This window comes from Cutaneotrichosporon oleaginosum (genome assembly GCF_008065305.1).
Source record: "Cutaneotrichosporon oleaginosum strain ATCC 20508 chromosome Unknown ATCC20508_contig04, whole genome shotgun sequence".
In the NCBI taxonomy this organism is placed as follows: Eukaryota; Fungi; Basidiomycota; class Tremellomycetes; order Trichosporonales; family Trichosporonaceae; genus Cutaneotrichosporon; species Cutaneotrichosporon oleaginosum.
This window is the reverse complement of record NW_027072173.1, coordinates 1,343,602-1,364,928: the sequence shown is the minus strand read 5'-3', so window position 1 is coordinate 1,364,928 and position 21,327 is coordinate 1,343,602. Positions and strand designations below refer to the sequence as shown.

General features: G+C 58.7%; 5 protein-coding genes across 5 annotated transcripts; 2 read left to right on the top strand and 3 right to left on the bottom strand.

Moving 5' to 3' along the window:
• Positions 1-737: 737 nt before the first annotated feature.
• Positions 738-2,700, top strand: COLE_04980 (uncharacterized protein; the record flags this gene model as incomplete). The annotated part of the gene is made up of 2 exons (XM_018424821.1): positions 738-828; positions 863-2,700. The coding sequence occupies 2 exons, from the start codon at positions 738-740 to the stop codon at positions 2,698-2,700; spliced, it is 1,929 nt and encodes a 642-aa protein (XP_018278175.1).
• Positions 2,701-6,152: 3,452 nt separating this feature from the next.
• Positions 6,153-7,427, bottom strand: COLE_04979 (uncharacterized protein; the record flags this gene model as incomplete). Its single annotated transcript, XM_018419304.2, has 1 exon — positions 6,153-7,427. One exon carries the CDS (start codon positions 7,425-7,427, stop codon positions 6,153-6,155), a length of 1,275 nt encoding a protein of 424 aa, XP_018278174.1.
• Positions 7,428-11,037: 3,610 nt separating this feature from the next.
• Positions 11,038-12,127, top strand: COLE_04978 (uncharacterized protein; the record flags this gene model as incomplete). Its single annotated transcript, XM_018419303.2, has 2 exons — positions 11,038-11,118; positions 11,171-12,127. 2 exons carry the CDS (start codon positions 11,038-11,040, stop codon positions 12,125-12,127), a joined length of 1,038 nt encoding a protein of 345 aa, XP_018278173.1.
• Positions 12,128-13,627: 1,500 nt separating this feature from the next.
• On the bottom strand, positions 13,628-18,542 carry COLE_04977 (uncharacterized protein; the record flags this gene model as incomplete). Its single annotated transcript, XM_018419302.2, has 13 exons — positions 13,628-14,619; positions 14,661-15,739; positions 15,776-16,014; positions 16,050-16,339; positions 16,377-16,896; positions 16,949-17,166; positions 17,201-17,465; positions 17,497-17,934; positions 17,968-18,052; positions 18,095-18,215; positions 18,252-18,376; positions 18,419-18,478; positions 18,514-18,542. The coding sequence occupies 13 exons, from the start codon at positions 18,540-18,542 to the stop codon at positions 13,628-13,630; spliced, it is 4,461 nt and encodes a 1,486-aa protein (XP_018278172.1).
• Positions 18,543-18,857: 315 nt separating this feature from the next.
• On the bottom strand, positions 18,858-21,075 carry COLE_04976 (uncharacterized protein; the record flags this gene model as incomplete). Its single annotated transcript, XM_018423442.2, has 4 exons — positions 18,858-20,283; positions 20,319-20,429; positions 20,473-20,494; positions 20,532-21,075. The coding sequence occupies 4 exons, from the start codon at positions 21,073-21,075 to the stop codon at positions 18,858-18,860; spliced, it is 2,103 nt and encodes a 700-aa protein (XP_018278171.1).
• Positions 21,076-21,327: the final 252 nt, after the last annotated feature.

Below are 21,327 nucleotides of genomic sequence, written 5' to 3'. Positions count from 1 at the left end.
TTGCGATGCCACTCGTCCAGCGTGGCTCAGAGCGGTGGCGTAGCGGGATCTAGCCGGAGGCGAGTTCAGCGTCCACGGCCGACATCAAACACGATGGAACGGGACACACATCCCTCGGTATTCACTCGTCCACTCAGAACATATGCAGTTCTTTCTGTTCTGCCTGTTCTCGTACTCAATGTCGCAAAAGCAATCGTGCTCGTCATCGGCGTAATCGTTTCCTCACTCGTGCGCCCCGCACGTCGCCACCCGATTTGCTTCCGCCTCTGAAACTCGCTGTCAAAGTTGACCGAACAGCCACCTCAAGTCTTCATCTTGTCTCTCTCCACGTCTGGACCATCGCCATCATCCCAGCCTTTCAGCTCAATCCAATGGGATCGGTCACATCAAGGATGGGTGCCGATCCCCGTACGTCGGAAAACCCCTCCCCCGCCGTCTCTGCTCCTTCGTCACGCCCCTCATCGCCCCATTCGAACAATGGACGAAATCCCCGCACACAGAATGTCCCACACATCCGACCCCCCCACGCCCAGGCCGTCGCCAGCGCCTCCCAAAAAGACATAAATGCACTCCGCGCCGCTGCGCTCAAGAGCCGCATCAAGAAGGCGCAGGCTGATGCTGCAGCAGCGCAAGCTAACATTGCAGCTCATCATCGCGCAGCGCACAACGCCGCGGCCGCAGCTGGATCTGAACGCGAAGAAGGCGAGATCAGCGACGGCACACCTCCCCCTGACACCATGCCTGTGGTGGTGCACACGCAGCCCGCGGAGATCTCTAGATCGACCGTCGTAACCTTGTCACCACGTCAGTCTTCGTCCAAGCCTCCCAGTGAGTTATCAACTTCCGGCCCCGCTGAAGGCAGTGTCCAAAGAAGAAGAGGCATTGTTCCTCGAAGAACTGCGCGACCTCGTCCACGTCCTCGAGGTAGATCCCAATCAGCTTGTTGCTGGCGGCGCGCCTCAGCACCTCGTCAGGCAGGTCGTGGAGGAATACGTTGCCAAGCAGAAGGAGCGAGACACGCGGGCTAAGAACAGCGCGAGGCCAGAGATATGGCAGGCGCGTTCACCACTCCGCGAGAACAGCGGAACACCAGGCATACCCGACGCGCTTTCGCGTGCCTCGCGCGCAAACTCGTCCCGCAACTCCAGTCCCGATGTCGAGGTCATCGTCCACACCACTGGCACCAATGGTGGCGGTGGCCCACTCAGTCCCAGCTCCGACAGCTCGATGGAGGCTATGGTGGAGCGGATGGTCCCTCCTCTTCCGTCACCCCGTCCCCAGCCTCCCCTCCAGCACCCTTTGCCGCCCATACCACCACCCGCCGCTCCTCCTACCAGCTGGCCCACTCCTCCGTTCTCATCTCTCCGTCCTCCCGTTCCACAAGCTGGCCCCCCTCGCTTCGCTGTCCCCATCGACACGTACCGCCCGAACCCTCGCCCATCCACCGTCGCAGCCTCACCTTCCGTCCCGCCCCCTATTGTGCAATCACAGCAAATCAACGCTAGACCAAAGGGCCGCAAGCGTCGCGACCTGGATAGCGCAGCGCTGGGGCCCGACACCCTTGACTATGGAGATGACGCGGCGGACGACGGCGGGCCGAGCAATGCGCGTTCTCCAAGGCCCGCAGTCGCTCCACCTGCACCACTGCCCAAGACAATCCTTTCGGCTCCTCCTGCGACAGAACCTATTCCAACAAAGTTCAAGCCTACACGCGTCCCATCGCCGCCATCGCCGCCATCGCCGCCATCGCCGCCATCGCCGCCATCGGTCCCTCCCCCTCCTATCCCTCCCCCACCCCCCACACGAGTGGATGAGCTCGCTGAGGCTCGTCGCCGCCTCTTGGACTCAATGCGTCGTAAGAAGACAGCCACTCCGAGCTCCGCGGCAGCCACACCCGCTCCCTCTACCGCGGCATCTGAACAGCGACAGACTGGACAAACCCCACAGCCGCCCATGGATGTGGACAGCGAAATGGAGGAAGGCGAGATAGAGGAAGCTGAGGAAGGCGAGGTTGCTGAGACTGCCCCATCGCTTAGCTTTCAGATGACGACGTTCTCGCAGGTGCCAATACTGCCACCAGCCGCAGAGCCGACCCGATTCTCGCCACTGGAAGACGGAACGATGGCTCCACCTTCCGTGCAAGCGCCCGTCCCCACTCGTGCCCCGTCTCGTGCTAACTCTCGTGGGGTGAAGCGCCCGCACGCCGAGGACCTCATGGACCAGCCGTCACGACCACCTAGCGCGTCGCGTCCTCGCCGCAAGATCTTTTGCGTTACGGCGCAGCGCCCCACTGCTCTGACACTGTCCCTTGACGACGGAAGCGACAGCGAATCCGAGGATGAACAACCCGCGCCTGTTGTAATCCCAGCCCCAATAGTGATGCCGCCAGATTGGGAGACGATACAGAAGGAAGAGGAAAAGGCGCGCGCAATTGCAGAGAAGGAGGAACACATTCGTCGCCTTCGAGCGCGCATCGCCGAGCTGGCGGAGAAGAAGAAGTCCTCGTCGGCGCAAGCCACGCCCACTGGTGCGCTGACCCCCACGACTGCGAGCAGTATCGCCGAATCGGCCATCAAGGGGACGATTGGCGACCCCGTCCAGTTGTCGGCGTCAACCCCATCGCCTGCCACGGACGAAGGGAGCCAAGGTTTGCATACCGCCGTTTGCTCGCTTACAATACAGACAATGGGATGGACGTAGACGAACCGGGTAAGTACGGACGCTCCGGCTCTGCGGGATGCTGACGCCCTTGCCACAGAGTCAAGTTTCAGTGTGGAGACAGGTAGCGTTACAACTTCTTCTGTTCTCATGCCAGCTGCAGACGAAGCGCCCGTGCCGAGCGTACGTTGAGCGAAGGCTTACAGCTAAAGGGGCAGACGTTCCGTCCCTACAAACCTCTTCTTACACAGTACCGCCAGCTGGCGTTCAGCCCACCACCTGACGCTGAGCCGACACTTTCCCTGGACTGGGCACGGATGTCGTCGATCGTACTAACCCACCGACTACAGCGAAGCCCCGACATTGAGCTGTGCCCCTTTGAAGCAGCTGGGGGCCGATGCACCGATAAGAAGTGCGAGCATGTGCACTTTGATCGAGCTGAACCAACTGGTGCGTCAATGCTTGCCTCTCATACCCGCTCGTCAACTGATCTTGGCCTGTAGACGACGACCTGATCGTCTACATCAGTCAGACTCTTGCCCCACAAAAGGGACTGAACGCAAAAGTTCAGGAGCTTGACCGAATCGCCATCATAAATGCGCTCAACGCGTCCCGGGCTGAGCTGTCCAACTCTGGCAAGATCACGGAGCTGCGCGGTAACAAGAAAGGCATGAAGAGGAAACGCTCCAAAGAGCTGGCGCTTCTGCTTGACTTGACCGCTCAACGCCTACGAGCCAGGTGAGAGTGATCTTTCAAGTGTAACCGATCACGTGGCCTTCGGAAGTTGCCCGTCTGTCAGTTCCATCTTCCCCCAATGTTTGTACTCTGGCACACTTTGTGCAAATACCATCCCCTCTGATGCAGCTGCTTGTGTTTGACTATGACGGCTTGGCATGCCGTGAGCAGCTGACAAGCTGCCGAGCGCGAGCCGATCTCTATTGCTTCTAAATTTGAGGCTGTGAATGTCATTAAATCTTGATCAGGTCCAGGAATGCATTAACAACACATTCACGCTTTGTCCGACAGCCGACCCGCCGGCGCTTCGCGGCCCGAGCGGAGTGAGACATCGATGACGATGCCACCCGCCTCCCCGCGAGCACCGCGACCTTCGCTCCCACCATCCGTCGGACTCAATTAATTACCAAATGCGCTACGCAGCGCCGCCAACATTCCGCTGCGAGATCCTTGTGCGCCGCCACGTAGGCACTAGCATACGGGGTCTGGCGAGCAGCCGCGGCTGCTCGCGAGTCGCCGGGCGCCTGCCGCCAGATCGCTCGCGGTCGCGGGTGCCGGCACGGCGTCGGTGCCGACGCCGGATGTTCGAGTTAGGGTAAGTGGATCTGCGCCGATGGCGTGATGAGGCTGGCGATCTGGCAAGGCGTGCAGGCTGACACGTCAATTGCGCCGCCTGACATTTCATTTTAGCATGTTTGTGCCATCAGCCAGGGAGCGGCAGGGAGCAATTGAGGCAAGGGTCGAAGGGCAGGATAAACCAAGTTCCGCTTCTCCCACGACGAGATCCGCACGCCGCTGCGCCTCCGCATTCAATTCAGCCTCGTCCACGTGCGCACGATCATGCTTACCGCCGTCAGCAGGCCGTCTGGCCGCCGTCGTGATCGCATTCATTAGGTGCGCCACGGCGTGTACGCCCGCGACATACAGGACATGCCAGGAATTTGGGCAGCTCTTGCTGCTCTCCAGCGTCCGCAGACCGCGCTCTGCGGCGATGCCGCGCGCGCACGCTCCAGCACTGTGCCTGCCGTGCCGCAGCGGAGAGCAGCAATGCAATCGCAGGCTAGCTTCCAATCGAGCCAGCTCGGCCTGCGCTTCGCTCCACTCAACCACATTCCGCAATTGCCTCCGGTGGATGCCGCCAAGGCCAGAACTACGTAGAGCCAGAGCCAGAGTGCCTGAGATTATGAGGATCATCCTCGTCCCTGTCCTGCGGCGACGCAGGCGGGACCGTGAATAGAGCTATTATCCATTGTTAGCACCATGCGTGGGGTATGCAGGCCACGTGGGCGGCATCCTTCGGGTGCGAGCGGGGGGTCTGCGTGGCTGCGGCATGCGCAGGCGGCACCCGTGATGCAGTGACGAGGCACTGTGGGCATGGCCAGGCATTGCAGGCAGCCAGCACGCTTGGCACATAGGCACCAGCGCTCAAACCGGCCCGTGCGGCCAGACAGGCATGGCCATAAAGGCCCCATGAGGATTGCGTGCCTCGCATGAACGTGCGAGTCGGAGGGTTGCATCCGCGGGCCAGCCGGGTCGGATGTACCTCTGACGCCGCAATGGGGTCCTGCGTTCGGCATGCAGCGTGCAGAGGAACAGACGTGCCGTGCAGGTATGCAAGTGAATGAACATCACGTGGCCCAGCGTCTCGGCGTCTCGGCGTCTGGCTTATGGGGCGTTGCTGTCGGAACGCACCATCTCTTGGCGCCCTCGTCCGCGGGTGGCAAGGGTGACCGCCAAGCCACGTCTCCGACCCGTCCGGAGAGAGGCGAGGCGTAGGGCAGCCCCGTAACTATGCAGCGTCGCGTCCGAAGAGCGACCTCTGAGAAAACGTCCAATTTTGGCTACTGCGCTGTGCTCAATCTTGCGTCCGATCACGGCCGCCGTCATGACCGCTCGCACTCATCCGGCTAACTTCTGAGCCTGGTCTGGCCAGTGGGCTATCTCCTTGCGCCCGATTCTGGCCTTGGCCTGTACTCGAGCACACAGCGATCGGCGAGCTAGCTGCCCATTTTCCGCTGATGAACGGAATGCCAACGTACCTGTATACCGCGGTCAGCGCGGACCACCGCGCCCACACGGGCGTGGCCTGGACTGTGGGTCATGGGGCGGAGAGGGTAGTGTCGAGACGTTGGGCCGCTCTTATCAGGCGGTTTAGATAGGCCCATCTTCTATCGCCAGTACCGATAGTGTGGCGGGCCTCACGTTGCGCCCAAGATGCGCCCGCCGTGATATGCAACCATGCGGATTTCTCGGGCTTACCAGTGGCAGGCGCTTGTTGAGCTGGAACGGTCGAACCGCAACGTAGTAACCAAGTCAAACACTTTCGCCGGTTCACTGCTTGGACGCTTTGTTGGTGAACAACCACGGCGGTTCTCCGTCGTCTCAACAGGAACAACACTGCCACGCTCCGCTCAATTCCCACCTCGCTTAGTAGCACGCAGAGAGTTTGTGGCAGCGACGCGGTATGCACAGATACCGAGGGGTGCGTGGCATTGTTCGGACGGCGTTTTGCGTCGATTGTGTGGTGTTTGTATGGTAAATGGGTAGGGTGGTCAGAAGGGCGTTGAACCGCGTGGGCGGAATTAGACATGAGTGGGGGTGTAGAAGACTGGAGGAGCCCACTCCGTGGCGTCAATCTGGTTTAAAATGCCCCAAGATCTGGATTATGAGACTAGCGAAAGGAGAGGACCTGCATGAGATCCATTTGGAGGACGCGTCGAGATCAGAAGGGGGGAGTGAGGAGTCCAGGATGAAGCACATTACCACTGACATTGGCGATTGAGATTCGGGATAGGTCCTGGACCCAAGACGCCCTGTCCAGCTCCACTCACGCGCATCACTCGGTCGAACTTACGAGTGACAATAAATGGAAGCATCGCGAAGACGAAAACATGTGGATGGTGGCGTAGAAGCTTGAGGGTTCGGCAACGCGGCAGGCAGGTAGGAAGCGACACTCCATCGTCGTTTAGCCGTGAGTAGTCACTCTCCCTATCCTCACCCTGATTCGGTGTTAACACTGTCATGTTTTTACCCCGCATGCATTGAGGGCCATCTCCCTGTGGGCGCCCGGGTTGCCAAATAGATCCACAGGCTTGATGGAGCAACGAAGCGCTGATAGGGGAGGTGCGAGGGTGGGGTTGTGGATTGGGGCACCAGTACCCGCAGCAATGAGTGGACGATGACTGGATAGCCGAGGCTAAATGAGAGTTGATTGCATGGATGATGTGGCGCTCGTTGTGTGTGGCGGGCTTTTCTCCGACGATCCCAGGAGGGTTTGACTTACGGTATCCGAGTTGCCATCCGAAGAAGGCGAGGCAGCAGCAGCGACGGGCGTGATCGGCCGCCGCCAAGCCTAACAGCAACATCCAGGCAGATGGTATCGCACGCTGTCGGACTGCACCCTTGTGACGCGCGAGAAACGCTTCACACGAGAGGGGGGTGCCCCTAGCGCTGTGCACGACATCATGTTGATCACGGGAGCCACAAGACGTGGGAAACCGCAAACCGGGTTCGGCCTTCCTTGGGTTTCGAGCTGCGCCTTGCACCAGTAGCATGCATGTGGTGCAGGGTGCCGAAGAAGCGGCAACGTTGTGTACACCGCCCCGGAAGTAGAGGGAGGTCGCGCATAAAGGAACGGCGGCGCCCGTCGTGGTTATGAGACGCCAGTCACCTGCGCCGATGGTGCCCCGATGTGCTTGCCCCGTGCCCGTATCGCGATTGTTTTGGGTTGGTTCTGGTAGAGCGCCCGGAAGGCGCGCGAGTCGGTCGCCGTTCCTCTCTGGTCTGTTACACTTGAGAGGCGCATCGCCGAGCTGCACGCGAGATCGGGCGGCGGCAGAACCAGTGGGGAGGGGAATAGGGCCGTGTTCCATGGCCGTCCAACTAGAAGATGGCACATGTAGAGCAGAGTGGAGCAGAGGAGCGGCGATGAGGGGCAGATGGGCGGCGGGGCGGAGGCGCGGAGGGACGGGGAAAGCAAAGTGTTGAACGTATGACCGAGAGACGATTGGCATGGATAGCGAGAGGAGTGGCATGAGTGGGGAGGGAGGTGCGAGGAATGTCGGAGGACTGGACAGTCGTGTCCTCGTCGAGCAGCTCGATAATGATGTTGTTAGATGGGATTACAATCGTCATTTCACTTTATCCCATCTTTCCTTCTTCCATCCATTATCCGTCCATTTTCATAAATACCCTTCCTTCCTTCCTCTCCTCCTCTCATCCTCTCACTCTCTCATCGTCGTCAACCTCCTCGCCGTTGTCGCCCTCCTCCTCTACGACTCTGCTCCTCTCACGATCACACACATCATCCAAATTACTGGTCACCTCCTTACTGCCATCACCGCGCGCGCCTTGGTGCCCCTCTTTTGTATCTCGCTTGGCCTCCACCCCCACCTCTCCTCCAACAAGCGGAAGCTTCCTCCTGTCAACCTGCCTCTTCACTTGAGCGCGTGTTCTGGTTATCTAGCTACTAGATTTCTTGACAACTTTTAACGTGTCCGTCTCCGCCGCTCACGCCTCCCCCCCATACCTACCGGTCCTCGTTACGACATCAGGCTGCGATTCGAGGCACCGAGTCATATTGGCACTTTCTTCTCCGTAGCCTGGCGTGAATCTCACTCCATTAGGCGGGCTCGCCTGGTCGACCAAGCACTGTCGGTCGGTCAAGCGTTCGAGACCAGCGTTCGAGGCCAGCGTTCGAGGCCAGCGTTTGAGGCCAGCGTTCGAGGCCAGCGTTCGAGGCCAGCGTTTGACTGCAGGAAGTCTGGGGACACTGCAAGGAGGGAAAGGCGCGTAAATCCGGTAGTGACACGCCCGAGGCCAATTGGACGCAAGGGGGAGACAAAAGGGGTCGACACCATCATCCAGGGTCACGCCTGCACACGCTCACGTTGACCAGTTCGAGATTGTCTGTGAATCAGTGTGTCCTCTTGGCCTGCAGTGGTACGGTGAGTCATGTCTCGACAACACTTGGCCTCCGGCGGCCATCACAACACCCTCCCTCATGCACATGCTGCGCACAAGACGTACCGGCTTCTGGGGTGCTCGTATGCCATTCCCCGCCACTCGCATCCATCATCACACCCGCGGTGTCTCATCACTCCGCTCTCCCTTCTCCTCATACCACCGCCCGCCACCGCCACCGCCACCACCGTCACATCCTCCCTCCAGCCCTGTCCATGTACATTATCAACTCCCCCTTCCTATTTCCTGCCTCTGCTCCACAACACGCATAAGCAGGTCTTGCCTGTGTTGTCCGCTCCATGTCGATGTGCACACACGTTTTCCACATCGTGTCCTTCCATAACCCGCCTCAGGCCTTCGCTAATCTTAGGTCGACCTGCAAGTTCCCTGATCCTCGTCACAGGACTTGCCATCGTTCAAGCTCGTCCGGGGGCTGGGGTTGTCACGGCTGTTCAGAAAACAAACTTGCGGAGGGGTGAGTCTGTCTGTGCGTGCATACAAGTCCTCGTTTCAGTGCCGCTGTACTGCCATCCCCACATCTCGTGCCGGCTATGTCCGCGCGAGGAATGGCCGATGGCGTTTCAAAATCAAAGGTGATCACAGTTCAAGGTCTTGTCCCTTGGGCCTTATGAGCTGGGGGCACCGAGTATGATCAATCACCACTGCACGATGCCAATCTGCCTGTGTTATCGCCCTCCCTCTCGCTCGCATCTTGTTCGGCAGCATATGCGCTATTCAGCCCGCCCATCACTGTGCAATCGTCAAATGCTAAACATTCCAGTGCGCTGTACCGCCCTCGCCAGGTAAATCCGCCAACTCCACTGTCGGCGGCGGCGTAGCTCCACGCCGAGACTGGAACCATCAATCAATCCCCAAGCGACCTAGCGCCGATATCACTTGACTGGCTACCGTCGGCTCAACAGCGTGGCATTCCTCATTTCGCGACTCGCAAGTGTAGCCAGCGCAGGACCTGCACTTCTGTCCAGCGCCGACGGACACCCGCACGACTTTACGCAAGCCGCACGTAGCAGAGGAACGAGGCTATCGTCATCACCAACTCCGAGGTTCGAGCGCCAGGGCACCAACCCTGAAGGTCCGCACCCAGGGCACCTTTCCCTGATCAATCTTCGGTCTCATTCCTCTGTCGTCGCGCTTAGTCGCTCTCTTCAACCGTTCGTCTCCTCGGCCGCCGACTCGTGCAGTCTTCCTGCTCGCCAGCGCGTCCGCGCTTCACAACGAGGCCGTCCTCGACGCTCAACCCGGCTCTTCATTGTAGTCATCAGCCGCTTCCCACCCACGACTGCAACGGTTCAGCCGGCCTCCTCCCCATTCCTCACTCTAAGCTCACCCTTTTAAATAGCTACCGTCGGCCCGATAGCTCGTGCACATCATCCGAGACCCAGACCTTCAAGCACGAGCCAATTACAACAATACTCTCGACCCGTGTTCCCACAATTACTTTCTCACACATTGGCGCCGAATTGTGCACTTTGTGAGTTTAGTTATTGAATGGGAAGAGATCCACTTGAGACGTGCAGGGGAGGCGAGGACACGCGTACTTACAGTGCGGAGTATTTAACAACGGGAGGCGGGCGAGGGGATCGGGGGAAGCGGGGGGAAAGCGGGGGCGATGTATCGCCAGAGCGTCAGGCCCCGTCCTCGTATTGATGGTCTGCAAGCCCAAAGCCACTCATCACCCGACACAAACACTCCCACATGTGTCTCACCTCATGCGCTGACATTAGGCTGCAGATCCGGCGCCAGACATTCCGCTTTTGCCGGCCAGCCAATCATCCCAACACACACTGCTTTCGATTCGACCGTCAAGGCCAGCGAGCTGGTCTTGCACGTTAGACAGCGGGACTAGTCCTGACAAGCGCGAGGTAGGCCGCCCTGCTGAACCTGCCGTTCAGAACCGACCGCGCGGAATTGACCACGCCCCCCAGCAGGTTGCCGCCTTGGAAGTCTCAGGGAAGTCTGCGCATCGCCGCCGAGCAGGCCGCCTCATCAAGGTCAACATGGCGCGCAGGTCAGACAAGGTCGCCGAAAGTCATGCATTGGCAGGTTCTGCAGCTGAGACCAACGCTCCAGACCTAAAGGCTGCACCCAACAGTCATCCAGCGGGAGAACATAACAAAACTCCGCGGTGGTCAACTGTTCAGCACGCATCCAACCACTTTCATCGTCACCCAAACTCTCCCTCCCCTGCCTATCTGCACGGAGATTCGCCTCGCAGAAGTGAAGCAGATCATCCGCCTGTAGCAGAACTGCATACTAGGATGCCCGACGACACGAGTCCGCCCAGTTATCGCTTCCATCAGGGCCAAAACCCACCCCACCCGTACTTCCATAGTCGTCAACCCTCGCATCATTACGCGTCACAACAAGCTCGACAGGGTTCCTACGCGACCTCCTCTGGCGACCGGTCCCGCTCCCGTGAATCCACCTCACCCACCGGTTCGCCCGACCACTCTCGATCTTCCCGGGCTGGAAGCCATGCAGCGGACCTAACGTCCGGTGGCGAGCACCGTGTTAGCCCAGCGGGGGCATCCGCTTCGACCGAAACTCTGTCTCCCAACCGCCGCCGGACTCGAGTCCTCATGACAAGAGTGCAGTCCGAAGCTCTCAACCGTCTTTGGGGCCTAGTAAGATCTGGCGACGAGTTTTCTAACATAGCAGACTATGTTCCCATCCACCAGCGAAAGAGAGACCTTGGCGCAGCAAATTGGATTGACCTCTCGTCAAGTGCAAGTCTGGTTCCAGGTGAGTTCCATGTGTGGCTTACTTTTATGCTCGTTGCTGACATGACTATCAGAATCAGCGCCAGAAGCGCCGTCGAGAGCGTGAGACCGATGATGCTGTTCATACGCAACTCCTTCCCGACTTGCTTGGGCACTCGATGGGATGGCCAACGTCTGCCATTCCCGTTCATCCTTCGCAGGCACGCATCACACGGATTTCTGCGTCGTACCCCCCGCCCCCACACGGTCCTCCTCCCAACTACCATCTAGCATCTCAGACGATGCTGCCGACGAGAGCTCTGACGCATCCACCTCTTTACCGCCACGAGCGACCGCCTGACGACTTTCAACGTGGACTGAGCGACTCGCAAATACCCCTTGCGGGGAGGCACATTACTTCTGATGTCCCCAGCGCTTGGCGTCATCCCTCGTCTCGCAGCGGTAGCTTTAGCGGCGCACACGCAGCGTTTAGAGGATACGACAGGAGCGATGAGTTTGTAGGAGCATCCGCAATCCACGAATCGCACATTGGTCCGCTTCGTCGACCTCGCTCAATGTCCACCTCCCAGCAACTCTACCGATGGGCATCTCAAGTGGACAACTCACCACCTTCGTCTCGGGATGCCATGTTGGGCTCAAGCATGCCGGCTCACTCGGCATATGCTCACGCAGACGGTCTTAGCACCGAGCAGTGGCCTCAAGACGACCGCTACGACCGCTACGTAGGCTCCACGAATCCAGGGATACGCGATCAGAGAGACTCAAACTCAGCTCCAGCTCGGGAGTCCCAGCTACCGCCTTCTTTGATGCCGATGGTTATTGACTCGCCTCGAGCGGGGCCCGAAGCGATCACTTTGCAGCCCCTCCACTTCCGCGCAAGTCAGGTAAACGAATCAATGGCTGCTTCCTCTCCCTTGTCCGACCGCGCCTTCAGCCCTCGCGCACGGCCACGGCCACATCGACGAGCGAGCAGCGATTGCGACGATGGCCAAGGATCATCTCAAATCAGCGTCGCAGATCTCATCAATTAATTCACTTCGCTCACCTGTGTCATGCGCTCACCCACACGCCACAGTCTTCACTGTACCACTTAACGCACGTGTCTCCATGATTCCGATTTCTCCAGGCGTTTTTGGTCATCCTTTATAGTCGACGTGAACTCGTTCGAGCGACATCGTTTTACCCAGCCTCAACGTTTTCAACCATCACGCACATCGGAGCAGTCTCTTCATCAAAAGTCTTTTGCTGAGGGGTTACTCAGTCCAAGCAAGACCAGATGTATCATAGTGTCACAATACACCTCTCTCCTTCCCCAGTGCTTGGGAAATATCCAGGAAAACCGCCGCTCTACTCTGATTACCTTCTCTCACTCTTACCCGCAGATCCGCCACCAGCTGACATTTGAAACGTATGGGCGCACGACTACGTTGGGTCCCGTCATAGATCCCTCGTCGTCACAGGGCCGGTATTCCTCGGCCTCTGCTCAATTAACTCCCGTGCTGCGAGCGAGCGATATCCGAGCCAGCTTCGCTGACGCTCCACTTGCCGGAAGAACGCGGGTCAACTTGTGCAAAGATTGCGGGAGCTTGCGCGTCGACGCGCTCGCGCCACACTCGGCACGCTGAGCTGCAGAATCAGTTGGTCGGTTCCTGACATTCCGAGCTGTAGACGTCACGAGCCAGCAAGCCCTGAAAATCTCTGCAAACCGACCCACCCACGATGTGCGGACAAATCTTAAATTTTGGTTCCACCGAGCGCTGTCTGTGCGTGCGACCGGGACGCGAGTGACCGCGCTCCAGACTTCCCGAATCCGCCGGGCCGATTGGCACTGTTGGCCGTTCATGCAATCTACTCGTGCTGTCCACGACAATGGTGCCGGTGCCGTCATCCGACCGCTCCCACGCCCGCAGCACAAGGCAGTCAGCGCATACCGCAGATAGGTGTGTCGTTACGTCGCATGAAGCTCAAGGTCTCAACAACAAGCGCACGAGTGCCCGGTCTTCTGATAACGGCATGTGGATGTAGCGCCCTGTTCGCAGGCACACTCGCCCTGCTGCTTAAACGCTTACTGGAGTCGTAATCTCCGAGCCTTTGCATGCCTTGTACCCCTGGGATCGGAGCAGAGATCGCAGAGATGGTCACGGATTGGCGAAGGCGACTTGACGCAAATCATCCTCCTTACCATGCGACGACAGGGGCTGGAGAATCTGGAACTGCCCGGATCAACCCAGCAAAAAGTACAATGACGCGGACAGCTGACAGCGGGCTCGGCTAGAAGCCCTTGCCTCGCCTCTCATGCATGGCTGCGACCGTCACGCACTTGAAGATCATCCCCAAGGAGCGCGCAACACTCTTGCGTAAACAAAGGTCAGCTGGTCAACGAGCGCTGTCCCTGCGTGCACAACCTTGCGTGCGTGAGTGCGTTCATCCGCGGGCGGGCGGCTGCGCATATGTCGGGTGCATGGTCTGCATCCCTAAAGCTGCCAATCAACACATCCTCCGCAGCGGGCGGCGGCTTCGCCGCACGCCATCTACCCCTCACGGCGGATTGGGGCCGCCTCCATCCTCCATACCTTGATTACCCCAGATCGGTCGGCGGAAATGATACAGCTCGAGTAGGGCGTCTCGACCAGCCCCAGCGCGCAGATTGAATCATAGTGTGGCCGCAAAGGTTGCCGCTGTGTGTTGACCGCGTGCTGGGCTCGATCCAATGCCGAGGATCCTCCCGCGACCGAAGACGATGCCGACGCGAGCGGACGCGCTACAGGCAGAGTATAGAAGAGCTGCGGGGTCCCACTGGCGATTCGGAACGAGACGTCCTTCTCGCGCTGGCTACCACACACAACAAAGCCTTCACTCGGGCGCGCGACATCCCAGTACCTAATGACACGATCTGTTCCGGCGGTCACCATCCAACCAGGGCGTATTTTGTCCTGTGCGGTCGGGTCGTCTTTGTCCCTGACGACGGGCGAAAGAGATGAAAATGTCTCGCCGACGAGCAGAGCCTCCACGGAAGGCAGATCGTCGCCGGAGGTGGAAGGCAGCCCACCACGTCCGCCGGCCAGTTCCGCGATAAGCTCGGACTTTGTCTGCAACACATCTCGACCGAGAGCGGGCGCCCGGGTGCCGGCCTGAGGCCGAGAGGTGCGTGTTTCGTACTCCTCAACCAACTTGCCTGTTTCGATGCCGTACGTCTCAACGAGCGGCGTTTCAGCTCCCATGGGATCGTCGGCGTTACGCTTGATGGACGCCATGATCCACCGCCCACGACCACGAGCTGGATGCAATGCTAAAGACGTGATCCCGCCTCGTGAGGACCAGCTCTTTACGAGCAGGCCAAACCGCAGATCCCATAAGCTCAGCGCGCCTGTCACCGTGCCGACCATGATCCAATGTGTAGTCGGGCAGATGGCAGTAATGGGTCCAAGCTGAAGGGGGTGCTGTAGCCGCTGTTTGAGCACCATTGTTCGGAGGTCTAACACCGCGATGACGCCCTTGCTTGTGATGATCAGCAGTGACGACTCTGGGTGTCAGCGAAAATGCAAAAATTTCCTGGATGCCTACCATGCAGATGCGCGATGTGGGTAATGTGCCCGTCTTCCTCGTCTGCTGCCCAGGTACGGATGCACTCGATGCTCTTGTACTTAACTGAGGATCCGGACGCGTGCACGTGAACGCGGAGGATATGAAGCGAACGATCGGACGCTGCGGCAGCGAGACAGTGTGTCTCTTCGATGCGGCACATCGCTGTAACACCCGCGTCCATGCGATACGTGAGCCGCGGACGCGCTGCGACCGTCCGCTCAAGGCGTGCACTGTCCCATACGAGAACGCACGTGTCCACGGACGCCGAAGCAAAGAAGAGCTGATCTGGCGACGTAACGAGAGCCGTGATTGCTCCACTGTGCTGCGGCAGGTGAGCAATCATGGTCGCGAACTGAGGCGACGAAGCCTTGATCCGTGGTCCACGCTTGCGTTGTCCGGGATGAACGCGTGGGCCAAAATCCAATCGCGGTTCTCGGTAGTTTTCCAGGTCGACGTGCTCCAAGAATGCACGAACACCTGGATCTGCACCATCATATGTACTGCCATATGGCGCCAGTGGGCGATGGGCTGGTGTCCCTGTGCCTATCGCTGGAGTGCTCCGGCCTGAGGGAAGGTCATCGTGCAGTGATGTTGTCCCAAGAACGGTCGCTGTCGTCGCCTTGACGGCTGGCTGCGCTTTTGAGTCGACCCGCACGTGGCGAGATGCTTTGTTCGTACCAGTCGCATCTACAGTTGATGAGATTCCAGACTCTGAAGGGCTGGCCACCTTCGGCACGTCTGCAGGACGATCTCGCTCTCGTTCCCGTTCTGGTAGAGTCTGGCTCAGCGGTTCAAGAGACGACAAGCGTTGCCGAATCTGGTCAAGAGGACTGTCGCTTCCACGGTTACTTTTATTAGCAAAGGAGGTTCGCCGACTCGGCGTGTCTGCCCCGCCCAGGTCAGGTCGGAGGCGCCTCAACTCATGGCGTGCATCAATGCCCACCGTGCGTTGGGAGATGAATACCGTCTGCGGCGTTACTCCCAATTCCGTCAGGGAGATCGCCTTGCCAGAGGTGAGCTCGGCTTCTGGAGGTGTGCTCCCTCCAGATGCTTGCCTCCTGTTATTAGTACAGCATTGACTAGATATCACTCACGCTCGGGCTGCATGTGCCTGCTTGAAGATAAAGTCTTTCAGAACGATGATTCTCTTTTCATCCTTGGGGGAAATACCTTTGTCCTTCAAGAGTCCTTGCATGGAGTCCGAGGAGCCCATGGTTGCGGCCTTGGTCAAGCTGGTCTTGGCGCTGGAGCGGGAAGCCGATAGGTTCCAGAACCCAGGAGGCGAATTCTGGAGTGCTGCAGCTTTCGCAGCCTGAAGCGTAGCGTACGATAACTGAGGTTAGCTGAGCCAGATGTCTCCAATCTCACTGGTGGCACCAGGGCGCTGAGGATGGAGTCCTCCTCGAGAGCGACAATGTCGGAGCGTAGAGCTGGTCGAATCGTTGGATACAGGATACACCAGACGTCTGACGGGGGGAGGTGATTCGCAGCCTTAGCGACGAAGCCAGCAGCGCCTTGGCGGGTCCAAATGTTGGGATGGTATAGGAATCCATGCACAGCGGAAAAGACATCCCAAAGGCGCATGCGCTGCAGCAGTCCCAGCGATGTCAACAGAGTGAGGGAGTGAATGACACGTGCGACAACGGCGTCCTCCGGATCTGTGGGTGTCAGAGGGCAGCGAAAGAGAGGACGTACCTGCTAGTGCCTGCAGCATGAGGGGTAGGACGTATTCGTCGATGGCCCTGATACCGATGAAGGCGCCGACGGAGACAATGCCGTCGAAGAAGGCGAGGCGGAGCTGCCAATCACGATCATTCAGGTAGGTCATGATATGGCTTAGCACCGTTTCACTGGAGCGCTGTCGACCAAAGAACAGACACAAGTCCGAAATGTCGGCCAGCACGCTTCGCTTAACGTTGCTGGAATTGTCGACCAGCAAGATCGAAGCGTGCTCACCAACGACGTACCGAATCTCGTTCAGCATGGCGCTATAGCTCGACTCGGGATTCTGTGGTGTGTCTGCGACGTCTGTGGGCTTGGCTGCCTCGCTGAGTTCCAGCATACGCACCGCCGCATCTGCGATGTGCACTAGCGCCCTTGCGTACGTTGCGCGTACAAAGATGTCAGAGTCTCGCAGAAGCCGTGCCATCTGCGGAAGGAGATACTCGTGGATAAAAGTGGAGTTGTGAGGTGTGATGGACGTGATAGACTCGACCTGAGGTGAGCGGGTGAGATGAAGCCGGGCTCGGGTCAGGAAGAACACTTACGACAATGACCAGTGTGCGACACGCCTCGGCTCTAACGATGGGAACTTCATCTGATAGAAGCTCGACAACGAATGGCACGATACGGTCGACCTTATCCTCATCCATCAAGTACGGGGACAGCTTGAGGAAGAGCTGCAGGCCATGAAGTCGTGAGCTCGGCGAGAGCGAGTTGCGGATGGACGAGGTCACAATGTTCAGAAGCAGCAAGGCTGGCCCATCTGTTGTTATTCATATATTCAACAGGTCACTCACTGTCGTTTGTGCTCTTATCTTCCAGATGCACTCGGATCGACTCCCACTGCTCAAGCATCCGATCAATCTTAGCCCCTGGCAAAATCGAGGAGCGCTGCAAGAAGTCTGCATCTTGCGACGGTGGCAGCTCGTTGAGCTCGGAGACGTAGTCTGTCAGGAAAGTGTAGAAGTACTCCGGGAAGATGGTGCCGCGATACGTTGTCAGAATGCGGTCGAATGTAGGGCGATCTGTAGGCTCGCGTGACAGCATCTGCGCGATCATCGCCTTGGGTCAGTTTCGTCAGTGCCCAACTCACCTTGACATTAGCGTCCTCAAGGTTATCCAGTATGCCTTCGAGCCCTAGCGAGCCGTTGCGGTACGCAAACAGCTCGGACAGGTTGAAGACTGTGCGCCCATCCGTCCAAGTCTCCGCGAGCACGCAACCGGCGGAGAAGACATCCATCTCCTCGGTCACGCGTGCGTCGCGCTTCCCCAGCGGCTCCGAGTCGCCAGACTCTTTGAGGCTCTGCGCTGCAGCCGCGCGCTCCTGCGCAATCGCTGAGTCAGACTCATAGAAGCGCTCGGGGGCAATGTAGCAGGTGCGTCGGGCCGACGTGTCAAAGAAGAAGGAGAAGTCTGAGGGGTCGTCGAGGGGAAGGTGGGTTGGTTTGAAGCTCGAAGAGAAGTCGGTGAGAAGGACAGTGAGGTCGGAAGTGATGAGGACATTGTCCGACTTGATATCGCCATGGGCGACCTGATGTCAGCCGATGAGTAAGGAGTGGCTCACCTTCTTGATGCGCGCGTCGCGCAGACATGTGAGCAGCTGGAACGCTACCCACTTCTTCTCTATGTCGGTGAGATATGGCTGAGTGCTAGTGTCAGAGTGGGGAGCATGTTGCGCGGGAGGAACACACCTGAGGCGATCATACAAGCTCGACCCGACCCATTGTCGGATGAGATAGCCCGCCTTCTCCGTCTCGATGAAGGTGGCATACATCAACACGTTTGGCATGTTTGATAATGCATCGCGCTCCTCTGAAAGTCAGTCCTGGCCCAAGTCTCCGAGCGTACTGTTCAGGCGCCGCTGGATCACGCGCAGCGTCATGGAGGGATCGGGCTTGATGAAGATCTTGAGCACAAGCGGTCCGTTCTTGTGCCGCGCGACGATGGACTTGAGAAAGCGCGACGATGACAAGCTGACATTAGCCTCTGCACATATATCCATTCAGTACACGCACCTCTTTTCGTACGAGATGTCGCTGCCCAACTCCGAGACATAGGAGTCCAGCGCGGTCGAGCTGGCGTCAGCTTGCTCTTGGACCAGTGAACTCACGCCCGCGCCATGGATGAGATGTTGCCCATGATACCGCGTGCACCCGACGGTGCTCAATGCGGAAATGCTTATGCAGAGGAGGGGAGGTCAAGAGATGAGATGAGTGACAGAGGAAGGGAGAGTCAGCAGCGATCGATGGCCATGACGTTCACTCCGGCGTACCTCCACCCACCTCCACAACACGCGGAACCAAATGCGCCAGACGCGATCCCATTCCACTGCGACTGAGCAATCAAGCGAGTCGTTGATGTCTTGTCATGCATACATGGTAGTTACAATTGGGAGTGCAGAGTGTTGAGGGTTTGAGACGTTGGAGACCTCAAGGCACCGCACCAAGAATGCTATTACGCGGCTGCAGCCATCTGCCCGTGTACAGGGTCAACCATGGTCTTGACAGCATCGACGAGAACCTCGGCGCCACGCTGCACGCCCCACAGGCTAACCTGGCGGAGACGCTTCTGGTTGGCACCCTCAGCGGCAACGTGGTGCGCAAGTGCCGAGTAAATCTGGTCCGAGATCTTCGTCATCAGGCCAGTCTCGAACAGTGTCCACGATCCGTCGAAGTCAGCGAGGTCAGCGGCGACCTGGCAGTGGATGGGGACGAGGGTGCGATTCGCATTGATGAACGCGACGATGGGACGGATAAGGGCATTGTTCGTCACGCTGAGGTCGTACGTGAAAACCGGCACAGCGGCCTTCAGATCGCGGAATCGCAAGTCGATGTCGATGGTGAGTTGACGTGGCTCCTCTAGCGGCATCGTATCCTCGGGAGCGCGCAATGGCGGACGCGCGAGGCGTGCTTGACCAGGAAGTAGAGAAGAAGGATTGCTCGCCTCAGCGGCAGCGAGAGTGTCGAGGATCTGAGAGTGATCGTCCATCTCGCCGGCCGCATCGTCACGGTACGGATGCTCGCCGTGGAGAGCGATGGTTGCGACGTTGCGACCAATCTCCTTGAAGATGGCCTGTACATCCACCTCGTCGTCCGGGTGAGCGGGGAATTTGATGTCGAGCACGGCGTCAAGCTTGCCCGACTGGATCCATGAGACTGGCCCCGAGTTACCAGACGCAAACTGCGCATGTTCGATGGGCAGGCCGTCGATGCGGAAGCGAGCCATCCGTTTGAACGAGTTCTCGCTGTCCGAGGCCATGCGGCCAAGCTTCTGTGGCATGTGCAAGCTGAACAAACAGTTGTCATATTGCCCCGTCATGGCCTCCGCACCAAGCATGTCGTAAAACAACCAGCGTTTCCGGAAGGGAGTGTATCGCGCGTTGAAGATGGACACGTTGAAAGGCCGCTGCCCGTTGGGTTGGTAGAAAGTGACCAGGAAGTCTTCGACTTGGAACGACTCCATCTCGAAGTCCCCGGGGTGAGACGGGTGCCGCCAGTCCTTGGGCGATAGGGGCTTGGAAGAGTCCCACCACACCGATCTCCGATCGACAACACCACGCACGCCCTTCACCTTGGCATCCTTGACAAGGCCCTTGCCGTCCAACCAGCGCTTAAAGCTAAGAGTGACTTCGATCTCGTCAAAGTTGAGGTCGAACATGGTGTAGTTGTCTTTCGGCGATGCCCGTTGCGGTGTGAGGAAGGTCGGGGTGAGGGATGAGGACAAGTAGGGTACCGGGGATGGCGGAACTGCCGTAGCGGCCTTCTTCCGCGCCCCGCTCTTCATGTCCGGGTCTTCGGGGTCCTGCGGACGGCGCGACACATAGACATTCTTAAAGCATATGGTCGATGTACCCCAGCGCGGGACGATGGCGGACTCGAAGCTAAGGATCAGCGCGACACTTGGCCCATGACGTACATGACAGTCACACCGGTCTCGGATGTCAGGTAGTCCGAGATGTATCGCGCGACGTATTCTTGGAGACTCAATGAGTTCAGCGTAGCGAAGACGGCGGAGACAAAGGTAGTTCTGGAGGTCAGCTTGACTTCTACCGATGACGCTTTTGACGCACGTGCCGATGAGAATCCAAAGTGCTGCAGGATTAGCTTGCGTGGCGGCGGAGATACTCACTGTTGCCAACGAGAAACCAGCTGAAGAAGGCACTGAGGTCGTCTGAATTGAACCTTCGCCAGCCACGGATGGTGAACCATTTGAGCCGGATGCGCAAGCGTTGCCACCAAGATGATGTCGCGTTCAGGAGCTCCTCCTTGGTGGGTCTCCGATGTGGGGCATCCGAGAGCTCGCTGGATGCTCGTATCAAGCGTCGGATGAATGGCGAGTACTCCTGGATGTTCCCCGGCGGCACGGGGACGGCTGGAAGAGAATGCTTTGGTTCAGGACAGTTGGGGCACTTGCCGTCCGCTGGCGTGTGCTTTGGCGCCGAACTCGAATTAAATCGCCGTGGGAACCTGCGCGGAATTGCGAGAGAATTTGATGGGGGATGCGAGGCTGTCGCTTGCTTGGTAAAGAAAGCGTGGATAGTGAGATAGCGCTCGGCCTGGGCGGATGGCTTTGACCGTTTTGGAAGCGGTGAACGCGAAGTACTTGCCCGGAGCGGGGTGGAGAGGAGGCTGGACCTGGCGAAGGCCGATGCGGCTTGCCGAGCTGCGTGCATGATGATGCTCGGCGTGGGTAGCGGGGTTCGACTCGAAGAGACTAGATAACCCTGTTGAAGGGCGTTTGGTGCGGACACCGAGGCTCTTCAGAGTTGAGTCGAGGGGGGATGGAGAGAAGAGAAATGAGAGATGATGGAGGTCGGAGGATGTCGAGGATGTCGAGGAAGCCGGAGATGACTTGGGACATGTGAGCGGCAAAACCCTTCGCATCTCTGACGTATCTTCCCTTCCGCCCTCCCTTTGACCAGGCC